Raw genomic sequence first — 22,621 nt, forward strand, 5'->3', positions numbered from 1 at the left:
CTACTGTTTAATATTGCCCATCATAGCTTTATATCTTGGGATTCATTTTCTGCATAGATTCAAGGATCTTTTCAAGGCTAATTTTGCTCCCTTACTGCCTCAAATTCAAGATGATTGCAAACGTTGGTCTTTGCTTAATCTATCAATTTGATTAAAATGAATATATTTTTCCACAGTTCATCTACTTGTTTCAATGTATACCTACGTTTCTTCTGCAGACCTTCTGTTGCAAAGTGGATTTCCTGGTCTCTCCATTTGTCTGGAGCAAGAAGGTTCCTAGGTTGTGCAGGCAATATTTACAGAGCCCCTTGTTCATTCTCCTACTCACTCCTCTATTTCATCCCATACTAAGAATGTGCTTAGTATGGGATGAAATCTCTCTCAGAATCTGGGCTTAGTTTTTGCGTTAATATGGTTTACTTCTGCCTATACCCCACTGGCTGCTAATCATGCATTTCCACCCTCTTTGGTAGACACTGTCTTCTTTATGTGGTCGAATTTTTATATTAATATCTTTAAAGACCTATTTTTGATAACAATTTTGCATCTTTTCAGGAATGATTGGATGTATTCACTTTCTAGGCAACATTTTTTTTTTCAGATATCTGCAGGTTCGTAGTTTTGTAAGAAGTACTTTCCCCGCGTTCCTTCAGTTACCAAAAGACACTGTGCTAGATGTTTTTTGACACCATTTCCAACTCTGAAAGGCTCAATCTTATACATTTATAATCAGATCAATCTTTACAATCGGTTACATAAATTCCATGAAGACACTATGGGAGGGGGATCTGCAACAGGAAATCCTGGAGGAGGTTTGGTCAGAGGTTTTGGAACGCATACATAATTCTTCTGTTTGGACAAGACATGGCCTTATCCAATTTAAAATAGTACATTGTAAGTATTATACTTAAGCCCGGTTATCTAAGATGCATAGCAATGTTTCCACAATGTGATAGGTGTCAACAGTCTTCTGCAGATCTCTTACACGCTTTAATTTTGTCCATCATTTTACAACTTTTGGATGGGATTCTTTGATACCTTATCAGAATTGATTGGGGTAAAAATAGAAATGCAATCTTATTGCATTGTTTGGCGTCTTTCCCCCATTGTCTTCCCTTTCTATGATCAAAAAGGATGCCCTGGCCATTGCTATTCTACTTCTATTAGAAGACTAATATTGATCAATTGGAAATCACCAAAACCTCTGTCTCTTTCTTATTGGATTAGAGATATTTTTTTTGTAAAATTTGAAAAGATTTGAATTTTATTAAGGGGTTATCATAATGCATTTGGGAAATTATGGAGCCCTTTTGGATGAGGATGGATTTTTCACCATCCTTGGACGAATATGGGTGCTATAACAACACGAATATGTTGTTATAGTTTGTTATAGTGGGGATGATGGTCTGGTTGTTCATTTATCTATTACAGATTGTAAGGAATTGCCAGAGGTGCTGTGAAAAGGTTTTTGCCCCCTTCCTGTTTTTATAATTTTTACATATTTGTCACACTTAAAAGATTCAGATCATCAAAGAAATTACACAAAGATAATGCAATGAATACTGCGAGACCTGTTGAATCAAGAAATCATTCAAATAGAACCTGTCTGACAAAGTGAAGCATGCTTAAAAAGCAACACATGTCGCAATCTAAAGAAATTCAAGAACAGATGAGAAACAAAATAGTTGACATGTATCAGCCTGGAAAACCTTGGGACTCCAAGGAACCACAGTCAGAGCCATTATCCACAAATGGAGAAAACTTGGAAAAGTGGTGAACAAGGACTCATCCAGGCCTCACTTGCCTCAATTAAAGTCAGTGTTTATGATTAAACAATAAGAAAAAGACTGGGTAAAAATGGCATCCATGGGCATGAAACCAGCACAGCATTTCATAAAAAGAACATCATACCAACCGTCAAACATGGTGGTGGTAGTGTGATGGTCTGGGGCTGCTTTGCAGCTTCAGGACCTGGACGACTTGCCATAAGTGATGGAACCATGAATTCTGCACTCTATCACAAAATCCTGAAGGAGGATGTCCGGCCGTCATTTTGTGACCTCAAGGTCAAGTGCACTTGGGTTATGCAAGTGCGCTTGATAAAATAAATGTAACAAAAACATGAGTAGACAGCATACCTGATAACACATGAAACAAATGTCAGTGTGGTTTTCACCCCTCTTGTCTTTTCTGTTAAAGCAAAAGTGCAATGCATTAAGCTAAACATGCTTCAAGTGCATTGATGAGATATCAAAATTAATCACAGCCTCAATTAGAATAAAAACATGAAAATAATGAAACATACATTAAAATAAAGTTATAAATATGGTTTAAACAGGAAAACTAACTTTGAAAGTGATTTTTAAAGTAAAGATGACATTAAATTAATAAGAACTTAACAAAACCCACCTCTCCCATGTGGAGACAACACGGAAAAGGAAGAGGAGGTGTAAAGACAGGAAATTAAACTTAACGTTGCCGTAAAAATTTAAAGGGGAGACAGATAGGCATATCAGGGATACTTCACTAACATATTGTTGTGTAATTCTACATGTGAAATGAATATATAACATTCTATACCTGTTACACAAGCACACCAGCAAGTCCACCTCTGAATGGCTCAAGAAAAACAAAATTAAGGTTTTGGAGTTGCCAAGTCAAAGTCTGGACCTAAATCCGATTGATATGCTGTGCCATGACCTTAAACAGTCCATTCATGCTCAAAAACCCTCCAATGTGGCTGAATTACTGTGAAAGATTCATTGCCAGTTATTGCAAACACTTGATTGCAGTTGTAGCTGCAAAGGGTGGCACAATCAGTTATTAGATTTAGGGGGAAATTACTTTTTCACATAGTGCCAGGCAGGTTTGGACAGCTTTTTTTCCCTTACTAAATGAAATCATCATTTAAAAACTGCATTTTGTATTTACTTGCATTATCTTTGTGTAATATTAATTTTTTTTTTTGATGATCTGAATCTGTTGTGTGACAAATAAGCAAAAAATAATAAAAAAAAACAGGAAAGGGGACAAAAACCTTTTCACAGCACTGTATACAAAACAAAGGTTTAGTGTTTGGAATTGTCTTTAAGCAACAAAGGCATTAGCAGAAAATTAAAGTGATGGGTGATTGTGTTTACAGGTAGGTTGATGATTCTATTGAGAAAAAGGATTATTTAACAACTGTCATGGAGTGTCTGTTTATCAGAACAAATGAGAAAGAATTTCTAGGTCAAAGCAAAGGAGATCATGGTCATAAGGTGAGGTCATAAACAAAAGACATCAGAAGGTCAGCACCAAGTGTGACGACAAAATAGGTGATATCCACAGGTGAGAAGTGCTTTTAACTTCTAGTTTGCTAAGAAAATGGATTCAAATAGTCACAGGGTGCTTCTCCTAGGAGGTGTGAGGACCTAGCCCTGACCTGCTTCTGGCCTTTAATTAAAGGTTAGGTCAGGGCTAGGTCCTCACAATTCCTAGGAGAAGGACACATTCTTTATGAGTATAATACTCTGTAGCTCCATTGTAGATCTATCATTTTGAAATCATTATGATTAAGATTCCTCCACATTTTTCTTTGGTTTCCCAGTGGGTTAGAGTTTATCTCACTGCCCAAAAATGAATACGAAAAAGAGTCAGTGATGATTTTATTGATAATATTGTACATGCTGAATGTTGGATCTGATTATTGATCCAACTGATGCACTTCTTCACTTCCTTTCTGTGCTGAATTCTAAGGAAGACGGCAAAGAATTTGCATTTGTTTAAGTAAGCAGTCTCTAAGACTCTGAAAGTTAAAGTAATATGGAAATCAGATCACGTCACACATCAGAATCTTTCCAGGATTAAAAGGATAGGGGAAATAAACAGATAAGATTTGAGAGAGTTGTGTTCAAGCAGTGAAAACAGAGCTACAGAAGAAACAGCAGCCTTCAGATATTTAGATTACAGGTATGTTTTAATGTTCTCTTTATTGTTAGTATTGACAAACACGCACATTTAACATTTAAGTAACACTTTCAGGTAAGTTGGGTAATTAACCAGTCATGATTAAATAAGATGTAGCATATTTAATAATATTCAATAAATAATTAATGAAAGAATTTTTGTAAAAAGTTTAGTAATTATACAGCTCTGGAAATAAAATAAGAGACCACTGACTAATCTCCAGATTTGAACCCTATTGAAAACCTCTGGAATGTCATCAAGAGGAAGATGGATGGTCATTAACTATCAAGCAAAGCTGAGCTGTTTGCTTTTTTTGTAAAAAAGTGTAGTATAACCCCAACAGCAAATTGGGGTTATTCCACCAAATACTGATCTCTTAATGTTATTTACACAAAGCATTAACACATTTTGTTTACAAATGATTTGCATTTTGTTCTATTTGAGTTATTAAAGCTCTGCAAATACTGCATGATCTTGGGTTATTTTGATGTGTTGTCATTTCCTTTAAATATACACTCTCAATAACAATAGTTATATTCTGAATTTAGGAGAAATATTGTCAGCAGTTCACAGAAAATAAAACAAAACTCTTCATCTCACCAATACATGAACCTGGAAGAAAAAAAACAGAAGAAACTCATTATTCTGCAGTGGGCTCTTATTTTTTTTCCAGAGCTGTATGCCCTACTGTTCTGCTTTTTAACAACTTGCTTAATAATTTTTTAAATATTAATAATTCATCCAGATATATTGGATGTTGAATCTAATTTTGTTAAAGGAACTATTACTGTAACTTTTACTGAATTTAAATTGTTACCAAAATTCCACTATTTCTGAAATCTCTGTACAGTGTCTTAATGGGTGTGATGATAAACATTATTTACAACATACTACATGACCACACTTGTATTAATAAGCAGTATTGTGAATGTTCTTTTATAGAGGTTTAAATAAGAATAAATGTGATGTAGTGTTTTATGGTGTTTAGTCCTGTCCTCTTTAAAAACGTGAAGTTTTAAGAGTAAAATGTTTCTTTTATTTTGAGTGAAACACATAGGAACAAAGACTAGGACTATGGAACATCAACATGACTAGACAAACATATAATAAACATGAACATGGAATGGATCAGACACTCCACATTGATGATACTTACAATAGACACTAGAACAAGTCCTAGTGTTTTACAAGTAAAATAGTAGTGCTTCAGTGTCCTTAGACATCAGGCGTTTGTGATCATGTGACTTGGTGTGTGTTGTGAAGGTGTGCAGTGCTTCTGACCTGGCCTCAAGCTCAGGCTTACTGCCGAACACATCACACAGACTTGGCCAGTGCTCTTAACAGTTCAGATCACAACATGTTAGTGCAGATAAAGAATATCCAGGGTGATTCCTGGATTGGGCTCTACAGAGACACATGGAAGTGGTCAGATGGGACCATTGCTACATACATCCCATGGGCTCCTGGCCAACCTGATAATTCTGGAGGAATTGAGAGTTGTGTAATACTTTATAATGGACAGCTCAGTGATGCACCCTGCCCCAGCATGTTCAATTACTTCTGTCACTCTGGTGAGTCTTGTGTTTTCTATTTTATTGCTATTAATATCCAGCAACTTTAAAATACTGAAAAAGTGATATTTTTGTACATGATTGTGCCAAAGATTTTATAAACATAATTGCAAGCAACGATGATCGGACCCAAGCAACGGTGCCATCGCCACCCAGGTGCACCAGACACAATGGGCACAGTGGGTACATGCATTTAAAGGGGATATACCAAAGGACAAGTGTGACAATTTGCGTCTAATGAAAGTGATCACAGCAATGTCCACTGATGGCAAAAAGACAACTGCCTCTCCATCTAAACTATATAAGGGCAAAAGTGACAGTTTGGGTGTAATGAAACAACAATGCCAAGAGACTATATATATATATATAATCACCCAGAAAAATGTCTACACATTTCAGGAAAAAAAATATTTTATTACTAAATGTATTGCTATATGTTATAGATTGATATATGTATATGACAATATCATGATAGTAATATGATATTATTAAAATTATACTAATATAATTTACATCATACTATTTTTCTTTTCCTGAAGTGTATATACATTTTTGGTTGACTCTGTATATATAAATTGTGAACATAAAGCCATATTAAAAAAAAAAAATAAATAAATTAAGGGGAAAGAGCCTCTAGTGGACATAGTCTAGTACTGCAGGAGTTAGGCCAAAACCATGTCTAGTCAATGGACTATATAAATGTAAAAAATTGTTGTGAGCCATGCGAGCATCACAAAATCATGAAACTAAGCAGAATCACTCACAACCAGTTGTTCTTTCTATGTAAAATATTTTGAAACATTAGGTCTTTCCACTGTTAAGATATAAGAACGTTAATTTTCTTCTCTTATGTTCTTATTTAAATTCTCACCATAGCAACATCATTCACAATATCACAAATCCCTTCACAGTTTCACATCAGCCATGTCCTGACATGAATTTGACTGATTTTGAACAAAATCATGTGAAAGTAATGGACAAAACATTAGATTTCTAAAAGTGACACACTTCCTGCTGCCAGTTGGTGGCGCTATGACTGAGACTTATAGTTTTCATATCCATGTTATCAGCTTTCTACTCTTAACATAAGGTTAAGGAGGTTTGATGTACATCACTCAATATACACCGAAGTTATTAGCCACTTCCTGTTTCCTTTTATTCGCCATAAGTTTAAGGGTTTCTCACGGCTGAACCGTTTGAGATATCAAGAACCCCTTCACAATTTTGCATTATCAATTAGCCTGTGTTTGGTGGCGGTTGTATCAATGTCTTGAGATCATATTAGCCTGGGTTTGGTGGTGGTTGTATCAGTGTCTTGAGATCATATTAGCCTGGGTTTGGTGGAGGTTTATCAATGTCTTGAGATCATATTAGCCTGGGTTTGGTGGTGGTTGTATCAATTCCCTAGGAGGAGTATTTCAAATTCCATTGGGTGCGTTTTGCAAACAACTCAAAATAACTGACTTCCTGTGGATTAGACTTAATGACATGCAATGAGAAAGTTGTTCAGCTCAATGAGATCTATGTGTGAACCAAGTCTTACATGTATCCGTGTAAGTGTGTATCTGCTATTCAGCAAGATTTTCCAGGGGGCACTGTGACAGGGACCTCGTAATGGCTGCAGATTTTAATGAGTTTATGAGCATGTTAAGACCCCTAAAAGTGCCCGGATGATTGAAAAAAAAAAAAAAAATAATAATAATAATAAAAAAATAATAATCTTTAGAAGAACAAGAGGGCCCTTTGCACTGCTTGTGCTTGGCCCCTAATAATAAATGCTTTTGTTTCAATTCATGAACAAATTGATCTAGAATTCATTGCAGTGATCAGTGCTTCTGGGTAAACTGTCTATTAGAAATTTACAGCTATGTTGATCCAACTTTCCTTGAGATAAAGTATAGGTTAGGGGAAATTGATTAGGACTCATTAAATTATGTAAATGCAGCAGAATTTTAGCTCATAGTTCAGGAGTATTTGACAGAACAATAAGAAGAAATTGGAGGAAGTTCAAATTAGACTACTGGAAAAGGAAATTAAACTACAGCATCTGTGTGTTTATTTCACAGTCATCATGAGGAGTCAGACAGTGAGACTGCAGGTGAAGTCTGATGGCAGTGTGTTTGATCCTGCTGTGCAGTTGTCTATTTTAGAGCAGGTGAGTAACAGGACGTCTCTGAAATTTAGAGAAATTTTGTTTTAATCCCCTGCTATAACTGCTCACCTATTCAAATTTGTGTCATTCGCTCTTTATTTATTCCTGTTTTCTGGGTGATTTGTATTTTTTTTTCTTTTTTTCTGAATAATTAATTAATTCTGAATAAATCCTGATTCTGTTCTTCAGATGAAGCAGAAACTGAAAGAAAAAGGCATGTTGGAGAACGCTACAGTGACCTGGAGGGTGCAGCCAGATGGAAACATCTTCCACAAGATAAATGATGACCTTTAACATTTAAATGCTCACCTTCAAGTCAAGCAGGTTTATTTAACCTACAATGTTTAAGCTTTAATCAGGAGGGGGAGTTAGAGGACAAAATTAACCAGAAGTAGATGAACACACAATTTTTTTGCTTTGTTTATAACACACCCACTTTGACTTTGTCACCATGGATTTAAAATCAGTTTTAAATGTTCTGTCAAATAATGAATAAAGTCAAAGAGAGTCTGTTCAAATACTGGGTTTAATACATCAGAATAATTCCTATATAGAAGATAGAGAATGTAATAGAACCTGTAAATACACTGTGTCTTCTTTGAACAGTTAGATCTAATGCACTTGTTACTATTACTGTCATTTTCTTTTTCTTTCGATTTTAAAATGTTTAATTATTTCTTGTGTTTGATTCTATTTTCTGTCTTTGTAAGCTATTGGAATATACATTAATGTAATCAATAAGAAAATTAAAACATAAAGAGTCAGAATTCTGTTAAACTATTAGTAGGACCTATCTGAGGAATATGTAGACTAGCTGAGCTTCAGAAGTGCTCACTTCAGTTCCCAACATGTCCACTCTGACTGCTGGACATTTGTAGCTTTGTCTGGATCTAATAATTATGGGCTCAACTGTATGCCAGGAACATGCAGAACTTTTAGCAGAAGACATGAAGATAGTGTGGAAGACTAGACCGTAGGAAGGTTGTGTTGAGATACTGTGTTGTACTGTAGGGGCCACCTGAGGAAGACAATGAGTTATCACTTCATAATTAGTTGTATCTGCACCACCTGTGAAGAACCCATAAGTCACTCTGGCCTCTGAAACAACTTTGACTTCAAAGTTCTAGAACATGGATGAGGGTTCCATCTGGCTGTCTGTTGTGGGTGTTGCTGGAAGCGATGTTACAGCTATTGTCTTTTTAAAACTTCGGGCTCTACTATAGTTTATTTCCTGTGCTGGTTTGGCCTTGCCTTGTCTACCTAGCTAACTTCTTAAATTTCTGGATTCCTACTCTAGGAAAAAAAAAAAAAAACTGTTCTTACTTCTCTGTAATCTCTGTAGTGAGTGTTCAGACATTTTACATTAGAAATATTATATATAAATATATTGGAAATGATAAACTTTTAACTTTAATTGATGCTAAATTGTACTAATAAAATTGTAATTCTAGTGTAAACTGTAAATACACTTTGTCTAAGTCAGATGTAATACACTTGCCACTATTACTGTCATTTTCTTATTATTATTTCTGTTTAGATATATTTACTTATTTCTTGTTTTTTATTCTATTTTCTGCATGTATAAGTTATAGGAACATACATTATTCAAATAAATATCAGCAATAAACAAAAATAAAACTTTGTTTTTTGCAACCATTATAGAATAAAGCTTATTATGGTCTGTTATTATTAATTTAGTAAGATTTATATTCATCAGTCTGATTTGCTTTTACTGTATATCTTATGGAACTCTGACTGTTGAAAATGCAGAGATGTGTACAAGATCTTCACTAACATTACAATATAATGTTTTATTTATTTATTTCCACAGCTTTGTAATAAGATACTCTTTCTGTGACACTTAAACCTGTGACACAGAATCTTGGTCTTAGGTAACACTCTTTTCCTATGCAAAACAGAGCTCTGTTTTTATGTTCGTAGACTGCACCATGAAGACTAGTTTTACACCTTAATCCATCACTGATGATGTAATTTTACTTTACTTGGAGTCAATGAAAAATTCTGAGTCATGCTGTCACTACGTCTGAGCTGACTGATGGAAGAGAATGCCAAATGAACCACACAGAGTTGCTGACTGAACAGCAAAAGCTCTACAGAGTTTACTGAGAGAGACAGGGAGTATTTATACAAAAATACATTTATAGATGTTCGGTGGAGTAACTCACTGAATGGGCAGACCCATCCAGCAACATCATCCCCTTATTAGTGATCCAGATGATCAGCAGTATGAAATATTCAGAATGAGTGGTGGAAAAGACCGATTGAGCAGTGCGTGAATTTGGAGTTCACTTTGTCACCAGGAGCAGCAAGATCAAGTCAGTGAGGTAAACACTACTCTCAACAGCCACACAGCAGCTAAAAAAATGGATGAAGGTAAACATCATCTTGAAATTGGTGAGAAATTATGCACACTCTCACGAGAGAAGCTGGCAGAATTCAATGTCTCTCTTCTCCTAACATGAGGAGATGAGATGAATGTGACTCAATTGTTGAGCCTTCTTAGTAAGTATCTTCTGAGAACTGAGCTAGATGAGTTAGAAGATGGTGGCTTGGCTGAACTTTCAACTGTAAATGACAAATTGTATCAGCTCATGGGGACCACAATTAACGCTTCTGAACTAGAGATGGAGAGAGAAGGAAATAAATCTGGAGATGTTAACCCAGTCCAGAGAGCAATACCAGAAATTGGAAAAAGCACAGCTGCACTGTTTTCTGCCATGCAAATTAGTCCCACCTCACCACAGAGTACAGGAGGCAGACAGCATACATAGACCACGGCCCAGTTGATCTCCTGCACCTATTGCAGAGACAAATTCCCTCAGCAAGGCAAAAAGCTACTAAGAGACCTGGGGCAGAAGGATCGGTTGTCATTCTCCAGCCTGGCATGGCAGATAGAAAGTGAGCTCAATAAATGCTATTCAGAACAGGAAATATCTTGAGCTATCTTGAGGGAAAGGCAGGGCTGACACTCCCAATGCTGAGATGGATCCTTCACTCTCATTATTTGGAGAAGAATGCTAATGAGCTATATAAGCAGCTTGCCACAGAAGCTCAGTGCACTAGAGAAATCCCACAAAGCTTTCTAATATGAGCTCTTGATCTTAGACAGAAAATTCTGTTTGCTTCTCAGGAGTATGACTCGTGGTTAAAATATGATCCTGCCTTAGTCTAGAATATGTTTTTGCACACAGTCTTGATCAGTTTGCAAAATGATCACATTCAAAGTGTTCTTCAACCATTCCTGTCAGATCCCACCATTCCAGATGAAGTGCAGCTGGAAAAACTCCATGTCACTTGCTCCAATGAATCTGAAAGACAAAACAAACAAAAAAATTAACAAAGTGGCACTGTTTGTGCTCTACAATTAACTGAGCCTGTCTTCGAGTCAAAAGGTCAATCTTAACAGCCTAAGTTCGATCTAATGTCACAGCTTAAAAGCCTGAGTGATGATATCATGCAAATTAAAGAAACCATACAACAGCCTTTGTCTGTCTCTCTGTCTGTTTTGCAGTGTATAACAAAGAGCCAGCTGCAGCAGTGTTCCCACAGCATCAGAACTCATCTCAGGGGTCCCAAAAGACATCAGGATGGATCCAAGCACGAGAACATGCAACCAGATACAGCTACACATGAACAGCAGGCATGTCCACACATGTCCTATCAACAATTTTTACCAAGCCAAAATCATATAAAGGAACAAAACTTACCTTGTCCATGCATAAATCCAGGGCAGTCATCTTCAGTCCCCCAAGAACTTCCCCTACAGTCACAACCCCTACCAAACACTCAGTGTGCCATCCTGCCAGAGCAGTATGCAATATCAGAGACTCACCATGGACCTCCATATCTATATCCTTCTCTTCAGTATCATCCCATGTCCATTCAAATTATACACAATATTACTGCACACAATATATGGTGGCACTACAACCACATACTCATACTACCTGCCAGCCCTATTCATCATGGGCCAGACAGTGTTTCCATTTCCAGCATCATAAAACCAAGGAATCTTGCAACCACTGCTACTGCTGTGGCAACAATGAACACTTCTCAGCTGGCTGTAAGAGTAAAGGTGACAGATCCAAGCTGGGAGCCCCGTTAAAGAGGAGCGGGTTGCCCCTCAGGGACAGGGTGTGACCCGAGGGGTAGAGGAGTCCCACACTTATGAGCTCTGAGCCATCGGAAACAGCTTGACCCTGAGTTGCAGTCACTTGATAGTATTCTAACTGCCCCATGCCAATTTAAACAGCATTCTGCTGTCACTTCATTAGTGGGCAGACAATGTTTTGTGACCTGTTATTTACAAGGAAAAAAACAGAAGTATTATGGGACACATATTATGGCCAAATATGCACCCAACGGTCTGTGCCTGGTGGCAGCCAATGGAGCAATCATGCCATACAGTGGATGGGTGGAGATGTCCTTGAAGCTGGCATCCCCTATTACCAACCAGAGTTAATCATTCCTGTACTTGTCTTGAAGGATCGAGAATTAGCCAGACCTATCATTGGGTACAACATCATAGAACAAATAATGAGACAGAATGAACCCAGAGGATTCATTCCTGTGACTGATGCATATTTGAACAAAAGTGTCAGGAATGCTTTCCCTAGTATAAAGAAAAATAAAACACATACCTTAAATCAATCTGGTGATTGCTAAGAGCCTCAGTAAGTACATAGTAAGAACTATGAAGAAGCCTGTGAACATAAAGAAGCATACCTTCAATGTCAGGTAAAAGTGCCACACTTGAAACAATTTATTGTACTATTGTTTGAAACACATGTTCATCCTGGAACGTTTTGATACTCTGCTTGTGCTGAAAAAGGGGATCAGCCCAGTGATTACTATCATTGTTCAGAATGGAACAGATCATGACATCACACTGCATGGCAGAACTGAACTAGGGACACTGCAGCCAGTTAAGTCTGTCTTATCTGTGGCATCTCTACAGTGTGCAGCCACTGTCTCTGCCATTCAGGGTTCTCCAGAGACAACTGGTGGAGGTGGCATCCAGGACTCATGGGACCCTCCAGTTGATGTGAGCCATTTACTATGCCCCAACAACAAGAAGATGTTGCATGAGGAATTTTATGTCTTTTCAAAGTCAGATGATGATATTGGCTGTGTTCAAGGCTTGCAACTGAGTATTTCCTTAAGCACCTACACATCCATTCCTAAACCATTATACCAGGAAATGAAAGACTACTTACATGACCTGATTGCTCATGCATCCATGAGCAATCAGGTCATGTAAACCACCACGTCTCATTCCCCTTACTCTTCCCCAATTGTCTTCATCTGTAAAAATGTTTGACTAAAGGGAAATGAACAGCAAACAATCCTGGATTTCCAGCCAATAAACAGGGTGCAGGATATCCTATCCTAGACTTACCTGGGGGGCTACGCATGGATGTCCCTGCTGGACCAGGAGAAGGCATACCACCAAGGTTTCATGTCACCAGAGAGCAGGTACTTGACTGCATTCACAACACTGTGGGGCCTCTACGAATGGATTTCTCCTCTATGGCCTCTATGAATGGATGGCCTTCTGCCATACCGTATTTAGATGATATGCTGGTCTTCACTTAGTCCTTTGATGAACAGGTGAAAGTGGTAAGGAGAGTGCTGAAAAGGTTGCATTCCTTCTTAGCGGAAGGCAGTCGTATGGATACTGTGGACAGAGTTGCTGTAATGGCACTCAAGAGGCAGAAACCGAGCATGGTAGGAGAGCTACATTGGATTCTAGGCCTGTTCAGCTACAATGGTCAATACATCAAAAACTTCTCCCGGAACTCCAGTCCTCTCTACGACCTGCTGAAAGGTAACACTGATGGTGATAAACCACAAGGGAAAGTAAAACACAAAGTAAGAAACAACAAAGGGAATCATGTCTTGCCATCAAGTAAGTCAATTGAGTGGACAGAATACCATGAGGAAATCGAAGTTGATCGAATACTTGGTTCAGCCTCCAATTTTAGGATTCCCAGACTTATCCCATCCATTCGTCCTACATACAGACGTGTTCAACCAAGGTCTAGGGGCCATCCTCTACCAAAATCAGAATGGCAAGCTGAGAGTGATTGCCTATGGTTCCCAGACTTTGACAGCGGCAGAGAGAAATTATCATCTGCATAGCGGGAAGCTAGAATTCCTAGCCCTAAAATGGGCCATCACTGAAACATTGATTGAAACATTGAGATTACCTCTATTATGCACCAACTTTCACTGTGTTTAGTGATAATAATCCATTGACTTATGTTCTGACCTCTATAAAGTTGAACACCACTGGTTGTAGAGGGTTTTCAGAACTTGCAGACTTTCACTTTGCGATCCGCTACCGTCAAGTTAAAGAAAATATTGATGTGGACTCACTCTCCAGGATGGCAGTGGATCTGGAAACGACAATGACAAATCATCTGTCTGCATGCCAGATATAATACAAGCCCCTTGCTGTAGCCTGCATCAGAGAGAGTGGTTGTGTGGAGGGAAATGAGGGTCTCCTCAAACACTTACACTTACAATAAGGATCTATGACTTCTCCACAGTAGTGTTTTATTCTTCCACTTAGAAGAATCAAAATGAGCCACCCATTTGAATTAGTGTTGATTGATTTTCTTCATTTGGACAAATGTAAGGGGGGCTCTGAGTATGGTATACTCAGGTATACTTTGGTAATCGTTGACCACTTCATCCGATTTGCATAGTTATAGCGAGTACATGGAACAATGGATGGAAGGGATGCAAGAGGCTTATGAGATAGCTAGAGAACAGGCAAACAAGTGTGCTGAAAAGAACAAAAAGAATTATGACCAAAAAGTGGGGTACACTGACCTGTACCCATGAAGCAGGGTCCTCATGAAAAACCTGACCAGAAGTAGGATTGGGAAGCTGCAGAATTACTGGGAGGACAAAGTTCACTTTGTTATACGTCAGGTAGCAGATGATGCACCAATCTATGAAGTAAAAAGGTATATCAAGGATATTACATTGTAATCTTCTTCTTCTCTGTGATCATCTAGCTCTTAATATCACACCCACTCCAAGGACCAGATCAAAGGAAGGACATCAACCAAGAAACAGGAGAATTTGGCCCACCAAGGGGAGAGAATGTGAGTCTGAGTGATGACTACCTCTTCCAAATGGAGCCTTATCAGATAAGACCACAGGAAAGCAGTGATCAGCTAGAAAGAAGGGATATCCTACCATTACAGTCAGTACCTTGAGAGCATTGTTTTCCAGCATCTGAACCAAGACTGCAGTCCCCTCCAGCTGAGTCAGATAGATCTGAGATAGATCTTCCAGAGCTTGCCCCTGCACCTGCAATAAGACAAGAACTCCATGAAAACTAACTAACTGTTGACCCAAAGGAACAAGACTTGCCTGCTAATGAAAGAGCCAAAGTGCTTGGGTCAAGGGATGGGACCTCAGTGGGGGAAAATGTGTACCAGCCCACCAAGAGGAAGTGATGGGCACCAAGATTTACTTACGACAGCCTTGGAACCCCATCATGCGACAGTGTGCAGATAGTGGGCAATATCTACCACCCTCACTTTGCATTTGGTGGCATAACAGCTGTAACACCCTGGTTATCAATGCCACCTTGTTACCCCCAGTCCTCACCTGTGTGCTATTAACTGTGAATTGCACAACCACATGAACCATTCCCCCCCCATGACTAGTCACTGTATGTCCTGTGTTGAAGGTATTAAATGCCATTATATAGCACATTACACAGAAACTGTTACCAAATATTGAAAATATGGACTGTTCTTAGTTCTTAAACTGTGGACACTGAGTCACTTTGACTTTCTTTTTTACACTTTTGATTGTTTTTGTGTTTGAAAAACTTTTTTTTGTCATTTTTGTTTGTGGAAGCAAACTGAATGGACTGTTTTTTTGGTGGTGAGTTTGAAAAGGACCTTTTTTTTTACACAAACCCATGGGACTATTTACAACCAAATGCCATGTTTGTTCACTAATGAGGATTCTTGTATGGTAAATTGATTAATTCTAACACTGCAAATGCATGCATGTGGCAGAAATGCTGACACTAAAAATAAAAAAAAGAAGGAAATGTTGTGCAAAGAAAAGTTTGGTAACATTTATAGAGTTATAATATCTAATGTATATAACAACTGTTGGGTGAAGTTAAAAGAGCTTAAACACTTTAAATTGTACATTACTGTGACTAATTTAAGCAATGTGATGTCAGGAAGAGATCTTATGTGGAGAGGGAGAGTGTGGTGGTTAAAAAATGAATAAATATGTGTGAACAAGTAAGAAAAACAGTAAACAGTGGTTTTGGAATTGCACCGTCTCAGACCGCAAGACCCTTCAGCATATAGTGAGGACAGCTGAGAAGATCATCGGAGTCTCTCTTCCCTCTATCACAGACATTTACTCCACACGCTGCATCCGCAAAGCTAACAGCATTGTGGATGATCTCACACACACTCTTCACTCTTCTGCCATCCGGAAAGAGGTACTGAAGCATTCGGACCCGCACAACCAGACTGCTGAACAGTTTCTTCCCTCAGGAAATCAGGGATCTCAACAGAGAACTGAGCTGAGCAGGACACATGCACACACACACACACACACACATACACACACACACACAACCAAGATCTGATCTCAGAGGAGAACTGAACTTGTGCTGGACACGGACACACACACACACACATACATAACACACGCGCACAAAAAAAAGAACTGAACTGTGCCGGACATAGTCAGACACACACACACTAAATTGTCCTGTTTGCACGCACATGCCACTTTACATTTATATATATTTATATTAATCCTGTTTACATGTGTCGCTTAAATATCTGCAATCACTGTATACACTGTTCTTTGCACATTGTCTTGCTCATTGCACAAAGTCGGCCTATATGTTGTTTGTCTGCACTGTCTTGTCTTGTCTTCTTGTGCACTTATGTTATATGTCTAGTTCTTAAAGACTGCACCGTAAGTAGAGTTTATTTTTTTTAGTTTAATTTTAATTTTTAAATTATAGTTTAATTTTTTATCTCTGTTATAGCTCTATGTTTGTTTGCATCACTGTACTTTGTCTTTGTTATGTGTAGCACCTCTGGTCTAGGAGGAACGTTGTTTCACTTCACTGTGTACTGCATCTGCTATATATGGTTGAAGTGACAATAAAGCTTCTTTGACTTTGACTTGACTTTGAAACAAATTATATTAAAGTAACACTGAATTTAAAACAGGAGAATGTCATTTTCGAATGCACTTTATAGTGTCTTATCTGTGACGATTAATGTTCCCTGCTCATCCTGAATGATACATTGATGGCTTGATTGTTTTTTCTTGGGAAGTTTTCACCTGTTTGGGGAGGGGGCACACTGCTCATCAGGTGGTAAGGGCGCTACATTTGCTGATTACTGTAGAATACTGAAGACACGAGGAGACAGCAGTAGATTTGAACCCTTTAATAAAACAATAACCAAACCAAACACAGACACCAGTTGGCACTTTCTATAAATGTTATATTCAAACACCCTTCCTCAAGGAAGAACTAAAACACACCCCTCACTATCATTAACCCTCTTAAAGGAGCCTCACATTTAACATTTAGCCAATACACTTTCCCCCAGTCCATAAAATCTGATAATCTTCTTGGAGCACGATGCTTTCTTACTGGATACCTTCTAGAAGGAAGAAATTCTGACATGGCCCCAGCCCCAACAAGCTGCTCACCAGAGACTTCCATCTCCATCGTGGGCGACTGTAAATCAGGCGATTCAGTCCCTGCAGGCTCCAGTACAGCGACAGTGTCACTTTCTGGCTCAGGCCTTGAAGGCCCATTGAGGTTGCCACCCTGTCCAGCAGCTGATCAACATGCCATCTGTGCACCTGTCCATCACCGGTCCTGACCCTGTATGACAAAGGGCCTGTCACATCAATGATGAACCCAGGAATCCACTTAGAGTCCCTGGCATAACTTCTCATGTACACTAAGTCACTTGGTCTAAACTCTCTTACAGTGCCAGGGCATTTCACAGCACTCAGCTCCTGTCTGTGGAGCATATCACCCTCGTGGTCAGGATGCAAATGATCCAAGGCAGTGGTCCATGGCCGATTCATGAGCAACTCTGCGGGATTTTTCCCCGTTGATGAATTGGGTGTGACGTGCTGTGAAAGCAAGAAACGAGCAAGTCGGGTCTGTCACTCGCCCTTATTGATGCACGACAAGGCCTCCTTGGTTGTCTGCACCATGCATTCAGCCTGACCTTTCAAACTCAGGTGATAAGGTGCCATAGTGATGTGACGAATACCATTGTGCCTTGCAAACTCTTGGAACTCAGAGACACCTCTAGCCACTTGCTGTGTGCATCTACCACTACAAGGTATATTTCCCCCTGGAACAATCACACAGCTCCCCCAAAGCACACAGTTCTTATTCCCAGAGTGTTCATGGCAGCGTAATACAAATGGTATCAACTGGCTGTCCAGTACGGCCACCCCTGTAGTACCCAGCATAGTGACACATGACATGATAGGGTCCTTAAGTGTAAGGTTAGCAATTCAAGATATTGGTGAAACTTTCTGACTGCAAAAACAACCGCCAATGCTTCCTTATCAATCTGGGCATAATTCTGCTCAGTGGTGGTCATTGTTCTAGAGTCAAAGCAAATGGGCTTCTCTGGGCCATCAGGCTGCATGTGGAACAGTAAAGCCCCAAGTCTATAGGGTGAGGCATCACAAACCACTGCCAGGGGTTTCTTTTCATCATAATGCACCAGCACCTTATCCGTTTGCAATAACTGACTGACTGGTCAAGAAGGTGATGTAGGGGTTCCAGGACAGTAGCCTTGTTTTAAAGAAAACAGCTGTAAAAGTTAAGCAGCCCCAAGAGTGCCTGGAGCTCTGTTTTGCTTTGTGGAGACAGGGCATTTAGAATAGCGTTTACTTCTTCAAAGGTTGGTTTGATACCACACAAAATAAAAACTCCACTTGGGTTACTGTAAAAAATGCTTTTCTCTTGTTTTTAATGGCAACCTGGCTTCGGCAAAGCACTTGTCATCCAGGTATGGCTGGACACCTGGGATTCCTGTGGGCACGGTGTCCATAAATCTTTGGAATATTGAAACAGCTGTTGACACTCCAACCTGCAAGTGTTGAGCCTGATAAGCCTGTGGTGAGTGTAAATAGTCAGTAAGTCGGCTGCTTTGTCATCCAGTGGAAGCTGCTGATAAGCTTGTTTCAAATCAAATTTAGTGAAAACTACTCCCCTTGCTAGCTTTGAGAACAGGTCAGATGCTGTGGGTATAGGGTAACAGCTGTATTCACAGTACAGTGATAATCGCCACTAATCCTCAAGCCCCTATCCTTTTTTGCCACCAATTTATCCAGCTCCTCATCAACCTGTGCCCATAAAGTGAAGGGAGCTGAGTAGGCTTTGAAGAAACGGGGCATAACTGTGGAATCAATGTCAGTTGAGATTGGGGGCATCTGGCAAACCCCAGTGTCCTGAAATACTTCAGAATATTCAGTCAATATTTCCTCTATGGACTGAACCTGTACTCTGTGCACTCCAGGGCTGTTTTGAGGATTTGAAAACATCAGGAGCTGAGCCCGAAACATCAGGGGCTTTTTAGGGAGAGGGGTTAAGCAAGAATAACACATTTTGTAAGAGCATTTTTTATGTAATATTGTTTAATAATAAACACAAATTAACACAAATAGTATGCAACTTAAATAAAATTTCAATTCATTCATTTATAAAATTTCATTCAGTTTAATCTCTTTTCTGACTCCTCCCACCATTTCAGAGTCTTGCTACTAAAACGGAGTTCATTAAACTCATTACATTTTCTCTCTCACACAGGTATGCCATGCAATATTATCTCTTTTACAGTTTGTGTGTGAAGCAGTGCTGTGTAGATTCTTTTTTATTATTATTATTTTACAATAATCTACATTATACTGCACCTCTTATTTCATTCCTCATTCATGCTGCCACTACTGTATGTATTATTCTTTGTTTGTTTATTTATTTTTTTACAGCCTCTCTTCTCTTCTCTTATTATTCTCTCATCTTGTCTATTTCATGCTCTTGGTAACTTTTCTATCTTCTATTTTTCTATCTGTAAGGTGTTTTAGTCACGTGGTGTGTGAGTGTGTATAGGTGTGTTTGACTTAAAATGGCACTGTGCAGACCGATAGGGGTATGACATTAAAGTATCACATGAGCAGTTCTAGAGCATTTTCAAGCACACACTCTTGCAGTATTTTGGCGTGTGTGTGTGTTTGCATGTGTGCGCATGCATGTGGAGAGAGATGTCAGTCAAACGGCAACAGTGCTCAACTAAACCAATCAAAATTTAATTAGTTCCTCTACACTCCGGTGGCAAAATCCAGGATAAATCATTTGGGGCTAGATTAAAATCATTCAGGGCTCGAGCTCCGAATGATTAGCCCTAGCGATGCCCTGGTGCAATCCTTCAATTGATATCCCGAGGGCGTCAAACCAGTCTTGTCCCAGCAGACTAGTGCCCTGGCCCCCAATGACAAAGGTCTCCAGGTCTGCCATCAACATGTCATCAACCACTGCCTGGTTTTTGAGGGACTCCAACTCACGATTACCACCTGCACCATTCCTCTAAAGATCATGGCAGTGGATCATCATCCCAAAACAGCCTAATCACCAACCAGACCACACCCATCACCCTGCAGATTGGACTCTTCCATATGGAGGATACAGTGCTACTCATCTCAACTCCAGATAACCAGATCATCCTGGGGTTTCCATGGCATTGGTAACTGGTTACGGCAGTGCTTCAAATGACCTCTCCACCTTCCATGTCGCACCATGTCAGTTTAGTGCCCAGACACCACATGAACAGACCATGTACTACAGGAATACCATGACCTGAAAGAAGTTTTTTTAGAGTGTGCCACCCAACGGCCTCCTTCTTTAACCTTCATCTCTAGCTGAAAATCAGGTTACATGCTATCTGCAGGCCTGTACAAGGCCTATGTGTTATGGTTTTAATTTAACAAGTGTTAGTATTTACTGAACTTTAGGCCTTACTAAATTATTAAAACCAAAAACATTTATTTTTATTACATTATAATGTTCTATATACTTGTGTACTTGTTTTTGTGAGGCTCATTGTGGTTGCCTGGCAATTACTTAGAATACTAAGAATTTTCACCATTCTTTAAGGAAAGGATACTATCCTTATTTATTTAGTTTTCTCTCATTGCCTAAGTGGTAATGTGGTAAACTTATTAGCTCTGTTTCTTACTTTAGTTTGGTTTAATTTGAGTCAGTTTATTTATTTAATTTAGGTTGTTTTTTTTCCTTCCCGCGGGAGACTTAGTCTTACCTCCATCCTTCTACCTGGGTAAGTTACCTCTTATCCACATAGGCCTTATTCCCTGTGCTGTGATATACATTGGTTTTTATGTACATTATAGTATCTAAAAGTTTATATAAATTTTACAAATGATCTTGTACTCCCTCAAGCATTCATATCTTTAGTGTTGTCTAAGCCTGAAGGTTTGTTATGTCGTTCTCTCACTTAAGCTCAAGGTTTCTGCATATTCTATGTTCTTTTCCAGCTTGTCTATCCATTTTAGCAAGGACATTCACATACTTTGTTGACAGACTATGCTCTTTTTTCTATTTCACCAGAGTCATGGACCACAGGCGTGGCAGATGTTTTGGAAATGGTTTCTTAGGCCAAAGGCCCAGAAGCCTTTTCCTGGACAAATATCAGCAACTCTGTCACATGGTGAGACTCCTGGCCATTGAACTGGCCAGTCACATGATGGCACTTTAGGATACCCTGCCTGCTACTGTTGGGGTCCCTCTTCAACCTGAGCTGACTCTTAATGGTTTTCCTGAAGAACCTGAACCCCCTGCTCCCTCAGCTCCTGCTCCAAATCCTCCACCTTCAGTACCTCTGGCTTCCCCAAACTCTTCACCCACTGATAATTCTCCATCTTCTCTAACTAATGATGATTATGCTCATCTCTATTGTTTGTGCTTTTATATATATTTTTTCTCTGTAATGAACTTACATGACTTACATGACTATATTTCCTAATAAACTATTACTGTACCTGATTCTATGTATACATTTTATGTGCTAATTTCATCTACTGTTTGTTATACAGTTTAGCTGTCAACTAATGATTTTTTTTTTCATTTCATTGTCTATACTGCTTGTCTGATCTATCCTTGGGTCACAGGGAGCCTGTGCCAGGCGTCATTGGGCATCAAGGCAGGATGCACCCTGGACGGAGTGCCAACCCATCACAGGGCACATGCAATCACACCATATGGGCAATTTAGAGACTAGTAGCATGTCTTTGGACTGTTGGAGGAAACCGGAGCACCCGGAGGAAACCCACCAAGCACAGGGAGAACATGCAAAATAGATAAGATAATTAGATAAGTAAAATTAATATTTATGTAAAGTGAAAATTCATAATGATTAAAGTAGACTTTGGCTTAAAGTAACTTCAGATACTATATTAAAATAATCTTAGATTTGATTTAGCTCAACTGAGTAAGTTTCATGATTAAACAATAACTTTTTCTTATTTTAACTATTAAAAATGAATTAGACTTGCCCTAAAGATTAAAGGAAAAGAATCAAATTTATAAGTTGGTTTGGTTAAAGTAATTTAACCTTGCCTTAATGATTAGTTAAGTTAAGTTAAGTTAAGTTAAAAGTGATTAATGATTAAATGTATGAAAAGAATGATTTTTCAGAAAATTTTCAACAGGAGACAGCCACAGCTTTGTTTGAGCAAATGTTTTGAAATTCTGGCATAATGACTGGAACCCATTCCCATCTATTACCTGTATAGATCAAATAGGGTTTTGAAACGGGCACTCCTTTTTTTAATCAGATGATTGTCCAATATAATGTCTAATGCTTCCACA

General features: G+C 38.8%; 1 protein-coding gene across 1 annotated transcript; it reads left to right on the plus strand.

Moving 5' to 3' along the window:
* Positions 1-3,799: 3,799 nt before the first annotated feature.
* On the plus strand, positions 3,800-9,111 carry LOC131348924 (collectin-12-like). Its single transcript, XM_058384166.1, has 4 exons — positions 3,800-3,951; positions 5,212-5,519; positions 7,586-7,674; positions 7,861-9,111. Exons 2-4 carry the CDS (start codon positions 5,306-5,308, stop codon positions 7,963-7,965), a joined length of 408 nt encoding a protein of 135 aa, XP_058240149.1. The 5' UTR covers positions 3,800-3,951; positions 5,212-5,305; the 3' UTR covers positions 7,966-9,111.
* The last annotated feature ends 13,510 nt before the right edge of the window (positions 9,112-22,621 follow it).

Source organism: Hemibagrus wyckioides, linkage group LG29, assembly GCF_019097595.1.
Source record: "Hemibagrus wyckioides isolate EC202008001 linkage group LG29, SWU_Hwy_1.0, whole genome shotgun sequence".
Taxonomy (NCBI): domain Eukaryota; kingdom Metazoa; phylum Chordata; class Actinopteri; order Siluriformes; family Bagridae; genus Hemibagrus; species Hemibagrus wyckioides.

Excerpts from the sequence above, each read along its gene's own strand:
- LOC131348924 (XM_058384166.1), top strand. The coding sequence starts at position 5,306 with ATGTTAGTGCAGATAAAGAATATCCAGGGTGATTCCTGGATTGGGCTC. Across the intron at positions 5,520-7,585 it reads CAATTACTTCTGTCACTCTG|TCATCATGAGGAGTCAGACA; the intron begins GTGAGTCTTGTG and ends TTTATTTCACAG. Across the intron at positions 7,675-7,860 it reads AGTTGTCTATTTTAGAGCAG|ATGAAGCAGAAACTGAAAGA; the intron begins GTGAGTAACAGG and ends TCTGTTCTTCAG.